Source organism: Pseudochaenichthys georgianus, chromosome 5, assembly GCF_902827115.2.
Source record: "Pseudochaenichthys georgianus chromosome 5, fPseGeo1.2, whole genome shotgun sequence".
Taxonomy (NCBI): domain Eukaryota; kingdom Metazoa; phylum Chordata; class Actinopteri; order Perciformes; family Channichthyidae; genus Pseudochaenichthys; species Pseudochaenichthys georgianus.
The window spans coordinates 1,447,614-1,459,795 of NC_047507.1; the positions used below are offsets into that span (position 1 = coordinate 1,447,614).

Sequence of the window (12,182 nt, forward strand, 5' to 3'; positions counted from 1 at the left end):
TTAAAAATCATCGCAGGCTTTGCGATTTCATAATCATTTAAAATCGCGATTTCGATTTAAAATCGATTAATCGTTCAGCCCTAGCAACAAGCCCTGTTGTAATACGTTTTGTCACCATGGATTTTGTAGCATAAACTCAGATTAGTTCTTACAGTCAACATGTCAATGCATTCTTGGGAAAAACTGAACCACATTTGCTCCCAAAGGTAAATCTGTAAGAAAGCACACATTAGAAACATTCAAGTTTTCAGTAATAAGTCATACAGAAGGGACGAAGGAAGGAAGGAAGAAGGAAACAAGGGAGGCGAAACAAAGAAAGGAAGATGAGGAGATAAGGAAGGGTGCAATGGGTTACAGTTATCAGAGTTAATAGAGGAAGGGAGCTAAGGAGGACAAACAAAAACCAGAAAGGCAGGGAGGGAGGAAAGAGATAAGGAAAGAAGGATGGTAAGGGAGGTAGAAGCAAATAAAAAAGTGAAGCTTGGTAGGAAGTAAGTCGTTTTTACATTTGGTAAAAAAAAATACATGCATTTAATATGTATTTTCTTCACATGTTCACCCTATGACTGAATGTCTCCTTAGTGCGGCAGATCTAATTGTCAGATTCGATCGTTATAAAAGAGAGTCTTGCATTGTGTTGCCAGACGGGAAGCTGTCTCAGACTTCAGGGCCACGTCTGGTCTTCAGCTCAGATCTAATCAGACTTCTGCTGCTGGATTCCTCCCAGAGACCCTGGCAGTGTTGACCATAATGAAGTGTGACATAATGGAGAGAGCATGTTCCAGAATATAAAGGATATTACTCATTACTCACTTCTTCTGATGTTAATAAGGTTACAGTGTATAAACCATTCCAACTTGCTCATGGATTGCTGTTAGTACGCTGCCATGGTAGAGTTTTACGACATTACTGTTGTGTTGTGGATAATTGATCACCACAGGGCTCCAGAGAGAGAGCAAAGTATATTGAAACGTTTTGACTTACAGAGCACAGGTTATACATGCGGCACAACAACGTACATACACGTGAATTCATGTAAGAAACAAAGACGTTTCTGCAATAACACAAAACAAAGCATTGGGCCCAACCATGTCATGGACTGATACAGAGGTTGTAGTACCACCATTTGGCCACTACGACAATTTGCAATGCACAGAAGAACACTTTCTTAAAGTTCCCATATTATGCTGTTTTTCTTCAATATATTTTAGTTCTCAAATATATTCAAAACATGTCTCTGAATGTGATCCAAACAGATCATTGCAGCATTACCCATAATCCCCTCTGTTTCAGCCCTGTTTCCAAAGTGCTGATTCTCTGTCTGTTACTGTAGATGAAAATAAGGAGCCCCTCCCCACACCCCTCTGAGAGACATCTGGTTACAAAGAACTCAATGGAGCTCTAGAGGAGATTCAGGTGATAAGGGGGGGGGGGGTTACCTTGTTGCTGATTGGCTAATGGTTACACAAGACAACACATCGTTATGACATCACAAAGTGGCCAAAATCTGATCAGCTCATTTTCAGACAGGTTTTCATAGAAATGGATCAAAAAGAGAGAAAATCTTTGTTCCTGAAACTTTCAGAGTCTCTTTCCACAGAGGGGACACATGTTGATGTAGAAGAGACATGGAGAAGAGGGGACACATGTTGATGTAGAAGAGACATGGAGAAGAGGGGACACATGTCGATGTAGAAGAGACATGGAGAAGAGGGGACACATAGTTATGTATAGATGACAGGAAAAAGTGGATTTTGCATAATAGGTGACCTTTAAGGGTTCGGCGCAAAAGGCATAAGCAGAATACAGAAACAACCATACTACAAAATAAAACTCTCTGAACATGATTGGCAACAATTACAATTAAATCAGATGTAGACCTTATTGACCTGCATGTACAATGACATGAATACGATTGCGTGTGTGGGCTGCACTGCTGTCTCATAATTGGACCAGCTGCCAACATTTCTCACGAGGCAGCTGGAAACGGGCCCAGGTTAGACTGATGTTGACGGGTATAGTTTTGATAGATTGCCAGACATGAAAAGGGCTGGCTGGGCGTTGTAGGAGATTAGCATTTCCAGGCACAGAGCAGTCGAACAAAGGCTGCTATATGTTGGGGAAATCCTGAATGTCCTCTTCCAATGAGAGCAGCATGCTAACAAAGGTATCCCAACTGTAGCTGTGAACATGACAGGATGTGAGATGACCTGGAAGAGCATCAGGACTGTTTGAGGCAGATGATGGCTATGTGATGAACATGATGACTCAGCCTCTATGGAGAGAGACATCAAGCATGCTCATTTCTGACATGGAGCTAATCTGAAGTAAACATTGAAGACTGCTTTCTATTCCTCCATCTTGTGACTGTGTGACTCCCTCTCTTGGACATTAGCATGTGAAGGACACTGTTTGAGATTTTGAGTAAAGTCAGAATTTTGAGATTTTGAGAAAAAAAGGCATAATTTTGAGAGAAAGTCCCAAAAAATTTAATTTGAGAAAAAAATACATAATTTTGAGAGAAATCAGAATTTTGGGAAAAAAGTAAAAAAAAAAATCAGAATTTTTAGAAAAAAGTCTGTGTTTTGAAAATGACAGGATGTATGATTACAGAGAAGAACCGGTATTCCTCCATCTTGTGACTGTGTAGCTCCCTCTCTTGGATATCAGCATGTGAAGGACACTGCTCAGGAACTAGTTGATGCTCTGTATGTGATGACTCCTTCCATTCTGGAGAGGATCACAGATACATGGATCCTGAGGCTGAAGCTCAAGCCGGGGACGAGTGAGACTTTTCTAACACTAAACCTCTGTTGTTCCAGAAACAAGAAGTAAAGAGTGAGCAGGAGACACTGAGAGTCGTTGATTTGCTCCTGAATGTGAGACAAAGAGAAGGCAGTGCTGTTCTGTTCAAACCGTTTTTTATTTCAGTGAAACCAGATAGTTCAGAGACGGCATAAACTCAGTGTGAGGAGGACAGTCCTTTCAAAGCTTACAGTAGATTCTATTCCCATCTGCTTTACAGATGAGACCCTGGGGGGCCGAGTGAGAAGATGGGCAGATGATACATGTTTCCCCTGAGCTCACGTTGAAACCTTGTGTGGTTTCAGGATATTCAACAATCCCTGGACCGGCCTTAAATAAGCATGACGAAAAACGAGGCTGTTGTTCCTCAAGTTACCTGTCTGTCTTGAATTAGGAACCGGCCTATCTGCCAACAAATACATGCAGAGTACGACCTCCGGATGGAACAGTTTTCCACTCAGTCAAAAGAAAATTGAGATGTGATGGATGCAAGCCAATCACAAACAATACTATTATAATGGCATCCAAGCTTTCCTCTTGCCACTATCGAGCGGGGTTGACGGCACGCAATCCAAAGCAATAAGCAGCCGAAGGTTTTCAGTCAAAAAATATGTAATCTATTTACGAAAAAGTATTAAATAGTCTCAAAATAACAAATATTCAAACAATATTTCGGCGATATGCTTTCCTATATAAACTAAACTATACTTTGTGTGCAGTCAAATTTGCAACACTAATCTCTGTCTGCAATTTGCGGTCGAAAAACTGTTCCGCCCCCCGTCTCATCGGGTCTCCGAGCACGCCGGCTGTCCTCACTTAAATACACATCGGAAGGTACACGGAAACAGATCCTATTTACGATATAAAATTAACAATCATTTCATCAAAACATATTCACCATGGCGATATAAATCATTTTCCATCATCAAATTATGACTCGAAATAATAACTTTGTGGCTGTAACAACTATGCCGGCATTACAGTCCCCACAGTGCTTTTGTCTCTTTCTTTAATGGCACGAACGCATGTCTATATATCGCCGTATAACTTTATTAATCCATCACAATTCAGTCTTTGCAAACAAACTACATATTATATATTTTAAAAATGATGGAGCACTAATTTCAACCATAAGCCTCATGTACATATCATATTATTCTGAAATGGTCCAATCGGATGATACATTCATGGGTTGTTAACATTTGGCCAAAGCACCTCTTCCAACATACGGTCTGGATCAAGACTAAATTACACCGTCTGCACATGTTTTGGAAAAGCCTTGTTTCCTGTTGAGCTTTCTCAGACTGGAAACATGATGAACTGTGTTCCTCCCGCCTCGGTTTCTTTGTGCAGCCGGTATGATTTGATCGTCACAGCATTGAAGGCATTTAGGGAGTGTTGTTTTCCCAACATAATAATAAGAGCAGGCCCGAGCGGGTAATGGCTGAGAACAATGCAAGGATGCATCTGAGCTCCCTGCCCTTTATCAACATGCTGCCTCAACAACTGACTCACTCCTTCTTTACAACAACATGTGACTGCCATAATCATACAACACATACAATGCAGCAGGCTGACAGGAGTTTTCTTCAATATTCAGTGGCATATAAGAGCTCAAGTTGCCTTTTCACTCCAAGACGAACACAATAAAACGCAGACGCATAGAATTGGGAGGGATGAACCCCTCAGTAATGGTCACACATGCAGACAGTGACATGTGTTCTCTGCATTTAACACATCCTAGTGCCAGGAGTCTGGTACTGCAGTGGGCAGCTAGTGTACAGCGCCCAGGGGGGGAAGGGGGGTGTCCGGTACCTTGGTCACCACGGCAGGGCAGGAGGTGAACTGGGACCTCTCCAAGTAGCAGTCCACACTCCATATTTTAGGTCTGGTCGGGGACTTGAACCGACAACGCTACGGCTCGCAGTCCAAGCCCCCACTGACTGTGCCACTGCCGGACACTGCATGATGAAGACTTCATTAAGACGCCATTGAAAGAAACGTTAACCGAACAGTCTGGAAGCCATGTAAACTTCGATGGAAACGTTGTTGATGGAAATGTTTATTTCGTGTTGCCCGAACAATTCAGAAAGATTCGAAGTTTTTGATGGAAACGTATTTGACGGAAACGTTGATGGAATCCATTGATTTAAGCGATGTAATACACTTCTGATATGCCATAAGACTGCTAGCTACCACCTGCTTGTCCATTATTAGCCAGTGATCTGACGTTGCCCACGATGAGCGGGCGAAGACACGGAAATGCTTTAAAGTGTTAAAGGTGCAGCTAGTCTGAAGTACTTTGTAGACTGCAGGGTAGCTGGTGGATTTACTCCAGGTGGAACTAAAGTCTGATTTAACACTTGATTAGATTTCACATCATTCATCCACATCTGTGAAGTAACTAAAGATTAAATACATGTAGTGGAGTAGAAATACACCATGTACCTCTGGACTGTAGAGGAGTAGAAGTACACAGTAGCATAACATTGAAATACTTTGCTTAGTTCTTTACACCACTGCTTTTCATAACATTAAATTGACTTTCTTTCAACAACCCGTGGGTTCACAGGTTCAGAAACGGACTTTTCGCCAATGTGTCACACTCTCTTTGTGGACTGGCATTATATTAAGGAAAACTATCTTTAGAAGGAATTGTCATGTTTCCCAGACCTGAGTAACAAGTTTCCAATAATAAAATGGGCTCCTGCATTCTGGCAATGGCTGTAGAAATGTCGAAGGCGCCTTCGAAGCCCGCTGCAGTCTACCATATGCTTCTGTCTAATTCACTTTGGTTACGTCGTCACAGTTTATAACTGAAGTGTTTACGTTTCATCAGTTCTGTGTGAGTATCAGGTCTCTCTGTTGTAGTATCAGGTCTCTCTGTAGTTTCAGGTCTCTCTCTGTAGTATCAATCAATCAATGTTTATTTATATAGCCCAATATCACACATGTTACATTTGTCTCAGTGGTCTTCACAGTGTGTACAGAATATCAGTATGACAATACGACACCCTCTGTCCTTAGACCCTCTGTCCTTAGACCCTCTGTCCTTAGACCCTCACATCGTACAAGGAAACACTTCCGAAGAAAACCCACAGTTTAAAGGGAACATGGGAGAAACCTCAGGGAGAGCAACAGAGGAGGGATCCCTCTCCCAGGACGGACAGACGTGCAATAGATGCCGTGTGTAAATTGAAAAGATAATACATTTGCAACATAGGTAGTCCAAATGTTTGGAAATGCATGTGTGTATAATAGGAAGATGAATCCACAAGGATATCCATCCAGGACCGATGATCCAGGACCACAGCCACGACTCAAGATCCAGGGCTCGCGATGCAGGACACAGGACCGCAGGATCATCCATGACTCCGGATCCCGGCGTATATAGACACCAAAAAGAAAGACATGTGGGGAAGCTGGGTTAATCGGAACATGAGAGTACACAGGTACAGACAGAGAGAAGGAAGAAGTAAGATGTCCCCCGACAAACTAAGCCTATATCAGCAAAACTAGGGGCTGAATCTAATCAACCCTAACTATAAGCTTTATCAAAAAGGAAGGTCTTAAGCGCACTCTTAAAAACGGATAGGGTGTCTGCCGCCCGAACACAAACTGGAAGCTGATTCCACAAATGTGGAGCTTGATAAGAAAAGGCTCTGGCTCCCATTGTACTTTTAGAGACTCTAGGAACAACCAACAACCCTGCATTCTTGGAACGCAATGCCCTAGTAGGACAGTAGGGTATAATGAGTTCTTTAAGGTAAGATGGCGCCTGCCCATTGAGGGCTTTGTAGGCGAGAAGAAGAATTTTAAATTCTATCCTGTGTTCTATAGGGAGCCAGTGTAAGGCAGCCAGAACAGGAGTAATGTGGTCCCTTTTCCTAACTCTGGTTAGTACACGAGCCGCAGCATTTTGAATCAGCTGAAGTGACTTGACTGACTTCTTGTTACACCCTGATAATAAAGAGTTACAATAATCCAGCCTAGAAGTAACAAATGCATGGACTAGTTTCTCTGCATCGTTTTGAGGCAAGATATGCCTGATTTTTGCAATGTTACGTAGATGGAAGTAGGCGGTCCTTGAAATTGATTTTATGTGGGTGTTAAAGGATAAATCCTGATCAAATATAACACCAAGATTCCTTACAGTCTCACTGGAGGCCAAATGAATGCCATCCATAGTTGGTATATCTTTAGATAATTTGTTTCGTAGATTCTTCGGGGGCAAGTACAATAACTTCAGTTTTGGTCGTGTTTAACATCAAAAAGTTTAAGGTCATCCACGTTTTGAAGTCCTTGAGGCAGTCTTGAATTTTATTGAGATGATTAATTTCATCAGGCTTGATTGATAAATATAGTTGAGTATCATCCGCATAACAATGAAAGTTTACAGAATGATTCCTTATAATATTGCCTAACGGAAGCATACATAATGTGAACAAAATAGGTCCGAGCACTGAGCCCTGTGGCACTCCATGGCTAACTTTGGTTTGCGTGGAAGATTCATCGTTAACACGTACAAACTGAGAGCGTTCAGATAGATCGGACCTACACCAGCCTAAAGCAGTATCAGGTCTCTCCCCTGTAGTTTCATGTCTCTGTCCTGTAGTTTCAGGTGTCCCCGCTGTAGACCTGCTGCAGAGCTGCTGTACTGCCGGACAGAAATGGGCCTCAAATCATCAACACTGCAAAAACATGCCGACCAATGAGAAGCAGTCGATGTGCAGGTGAGTGACCCGGGGCCTCATTTAAAAACATGCCGTACGCCGTCTTTTGAGCAGTATTTCGACGTTTATGTAGCCGTGTCTTAGCAACCGTTGTGTTTACGACACATGGAAGCATTGGAGCACCTTTGCAGTTTAATGTAACAACTCAAATCAAATCGTTCCGCCATGTTGTTTGTGTGTTTGTGTGTGTTTGTGTGTGTCTGTGTGTGTTTGTGTGTGTCTGTGTGTGTTGTGTTGTTTGTGTGTCAGTGTTGCAGAAAAGCAGTGCTGCCTCAGCTCTTTGAAGGAGATCCAATGTCAATCAGGCATGACTTCAGCCAGGAGAGGAGACACCTGTGAGGGGGAGGAGGATCGGTGCCCAGACCACTCTCACCAGGTAAGTTACTGTCTCACTGCCAAGGGAACTCGTAAAGGTCCCCTAGTATTCTGTGTTTCATCAATATATCACAGGTCTCATATATATATACAGAACCTGTCTCTGATTGGCTGAAACACCAAACAGATCATTGCAGCATTACCCATAATCCCCTCCGTTTCAGCCCTGTTTCCAAAGTGCTGATTCTCTGTCTGTTGCTTTAGATGAAAATAAGGAGCCCCTCACATGTTGATGTAGAAGAGACATGAAGAAGAGGGGACACATGTTGATGAAGAAGAGACATGAAGAAGAGGGGACACATGTTGATGTAGAAGAGACATGAAGAAGAGGGGACACATGTTGATGTAGAAGAGACATGAAGAAGAGGGGACACATGTTGATGTAGAAGAGACATGAAGAAGAGGGGACACATGTTGATGTAGAAGAGACATGAAGAAGAGGGGACACATGTTGATGTAGAAGAGACATGAAGAAGAGGGGACACATGTTGATGTAGAAGAGACATGGAGAAGAGAGGACACATGTTGATGAGGAAGAGACATGAAGAAGAGGATTTTGCATAACAGGGGACCTTTAAAAGTGAATAAAAGTGAAAGCATGCACCGTAGAAGTTTTTTTAATAGATAACACTCAGAAGAAACAAGAGGAAGGAAGTTGTCCATAAAACTATTTTAAGATTAATATAGTGTTGCAGTAATGAGTCTGTAAATTGGAAATGACTTCCAGGTTCCCTCGTTTTGAAGTCAACAGTTTATGAACATGTTTGTGGTCTTATATAACGTATGTGGTTAAAACAAGCTGAAGAGACTTTCACGTTTATCCGTACGACATAAAATAGGTCAGTAAATACAAACACTAACAGTAAGGTTAACTCGAAAGCTTGAGAAACACTGACACAGAAAATAATATTTACTGTTTTTTTGATATACGTTTCAAATGGGTAATGTATTGGTTTATAAATGGTCAGTTGGTGGACCAATTATTCCTTTAAGGTCCGAAAATAAAGCATGATTACTTTATGTTGGGCTCCCTGCGGTGGGACTCTTCTTAATGGATCGCTCCCTTGGCTTCAGCTTTATGGGCGATGGTTGTTTGGAGCTTTTAATTAGGCGCCAGACCAATAGCCAGCAAATACGCTATAGACAAGAATAGACAATAATGACAGTTTTTGTGTTTCATTTTTTTATATATTTAAAGGTTAGAACGGACCACGGCCAAAATAAATAAATATATGTTGCTCTGTATGCCGCACTTAGATGATGACGAAATATGTATATATGCTGACAGTTATTTTACTCTTATTTTTATATCTCCTATTTTTATAGTCTTTTATTATTATTATCATTATTTCCTTGATTTTATGTTATTTATTTTAGATTTGAGATTTTATTGATCTGTGTGAATCTTTGCTGTACTATTTTTCACGCTTACCCTGTTGCTGCTTTTGTACAACTGAATTTCCCCTCGGGGATTAATAAAGGTTCATCTTATCTTATCTTACCTAGAAAGTTTAGGCTTATTCAAAGGCTAACGAAGTAGCATTCACATTGGTTGGCTGCAGGATTCTTGCTTTTTTTAAATTGTGTTTCATGCACTTATTGAACGTCTCTTTGGATTAAAGTGTCAGCTGAATGTCATGTGTACAAAGGTACTTTTATTCCTTTGGAACTACCGTATTATGCTGAGTCAATAACACTGTTGTTTTGGCCAGAATGAGATAGCAATTTCAGACACCTATGCCAACAGAGTATTTTGTAGAGGAAACTTTATTACAAGGAAACTTTATTGGCAAACAGCTTAAACATATTGATAAAGAACTGCTGTGATTTCTCTCATGAGGAAACAGGACTCGTGTTTTAGCTCAGAGCCAATTGCATTCCCCTTTCCTCCAAGAGAAAACCTGGTAGTCTGGCCCTTGAGCCAACTGTTCATCTGTTGAGGAGTCCAAGCTGAAGCATTGTGCCAGATCATTGTTTTAGAGCAAAGTAAAAGAAGCTGGAAGTCTGGTTTTCCTTGCATGACATAATAATAATAATATATTTAATTTATATAGCGCTTCTCATCTGCCAAGACAAATCTCGAAGTGCTTCACAACAAGGGATACTGATACACTTTGAGAGATTAAACAAATAATTGTAATAATAATAAGAAATCAAAATATAAAATATAAAATAGAGTACACAAATAAAAGTCGAAGATAGCGATAAAAATGGCAGTACTCCAGGTGAACCATGCTCAAAGTTGATTGGAAGGCCTGCCGAAAGAAGAGGGTCTTGAGGCCGGTTTTGAAGACCTCGGTGGAAGGGGCAGATCTCAGCTGATCTGGGAGGGAGTTCCAGAGGCGCGGGGCGAATGAGCAGAAGGCTCGGTCTCCCACTGTTCGGAGACGTGTGCGGGGGATGTAAAGAAGAGGAGCGTGGCTGGAGCGGAGAGCGCGGGTAGATGTCTGGGTACGGATGAGGTCACAGAGGTGTTTTGGGCTTTGTCCATTCAGGGCTTTGTACGTGAGGAGCAGAACCTTACACTGGATCCTGTAGTGGACTGGGAGCCAGTGTAGTTGTGCGGGTTATGTGTGCGGACCTTTTTGTACCGGTGAGAACTCTGGCTGTGCTGTTCTGGACAAGTTGCAGGTGGTTGATGGATTTGGCTGGGAGACCGGAGAGGAGTGCATTGCAATAGTCTAGTCTTGAGAAGACGAGTGCATGAACCAGTTGTTTGATGTCATCAGTTGAGAGTGAGGGCTTCAGTCGGGAAATGTTTTTCAGGTGAAAGAAGGAGGTCTTGGTGATATGTTTGATGTGGGCTTTGAAAGACATGTAAGGAAGACACACAGTTTCATCCCACAGGCCATAAGACTGTTAAACACAATAATAGATTACATGTAATATAAAATGAACAGAGTGATTTTAAGTCTAGTTATCCAAGAGAAGCTACGGAGCAGAGATGACTTGTGTGTCTGATGTTCAGGTTTGCTGCAGCTGCTGTGCGCTCGGACTTCAGGTTCGACGTGAAGGAAAGGGATGTGAAATCCACCAGTTCCTGGGATATCCCTGCGGTCACATCTTCCTCACCTGCTGCGAAGAGGAGGAAGGACTGAGCAAGGTCTCGCTGAGGAGAAAACCCACACCAACGTCTATTCCTAGAGAAGGTACTTTCACACACTGATGAGTTTACAGAGACATGTGAACCCCAAAAACAAATCCGTTCATCCTTGAGTCCAAGGGCTATCTAGTTGGACGTGTGCGCTCTCCATAACGACAATGCTACTTGCTTGATATACCATTTATTTAGTGATCATTTACCCAATCACTGGCACCTGTACAATTATATATGCTTCTGCAACTATATTATCATTGTCATGGGTTATCATATGAGACATTTGTGATGTGTAATTGTCATTATTAGTATCTGCAATTTTGAGTTATGGCTACATGATGGTTAAGTTAGGATTGACTGTATTTTACAAACACCCGTTTGAAATCAGAGCTACTCATGGGATAAATGAAATTGATGTTATCAGTGCTGATGTTTACATGTTTCGAGGCACATCATACAGAAATGTTACCTGCATGTATGGTGCAGTGATTGATTCTGCACAGTCCTGCCACATCTCAAACAAATCATACAATTTGCTAACTGGAAATAACGAAAAAAAGAAAGAAAAAGTCCTCATTAACAACTTTTTAACCACACATTTCACAGTTTCACAATGGATATTTGAGTATACTTTATATTGTCGGTTTGATAGCATCACAAACCACAATCCTGCTAAAAGCGGCCATTTTATGCTCACTTTCAGGTGTATATCAGTATGTAGGGTATCTACTTTAAAGAGTCCTCTCCTGCTGATGTTCAGGTGTATATCAGTATGTAGTGTCTCTACTTTAAAGAGTCCTCTCCTGCTGATGTTCAGGTGTATATCAGTATGTAGTGTCTCTACTTTAAAGAGTCCTCTCCTGCTGATGTTCAGGTGTATATCAGTATGTAGTGTCTCTACTTTAAAGAGTCCTCTCCTGCTGATGTTCAGGTTTATATCAGTATGCAGTGTCTCTACTTTAAAGAGTCCTCTCCTGCTGATGTTCAGGTGTATATCAGTATGCAGTGTCTCTATTTTAAAGAGTCCTCTCCTGCTGCTGTTCAGGTTTATATCAGTATGTAGTGTCTCTACTTTAAAGAGTCCTCTCCTGCTGATGTTCAGGTGTATTTCAGTATGTAGTGTCTCTACTTTAAAGAGTCCTCTCCTGCTGATGTTCAGGTGTATATCAGTA

The 12,182-nt window shown here is 41.6% G+C and overlaps 1 protein-coding gene across 2 annotated transcripts in view; it reads left to right on the plus strand.

Moving 5' to 3' along the window:
* Window positions 1-12,182, plus strand: part of fbln2 (fibulin 2) — an 80,205-nt gene that overhangs the window by 17,406 nt on the left and 50,617 nt on the right. For both annotated transcript variants that reach the window (XM_034083625.2, XM_034083626.2), the window contains exons 3-5: window positions 7,421-7,538; window positions 7,788-7,914; window positions 10,882-11,062. In XM_034083625.2, the coding sequence (XP_033939516.1) occupies window positions 7,421-7,538; window positions 7,788-7,914; window positions 10,882-11,062 (426 nt within the window). The remainder of the gene's footprint in view (window positions 1-7,420; window positions 7,539-7,787; window positions 7,915-10,881; window positions 11,063-12,182) is intronic.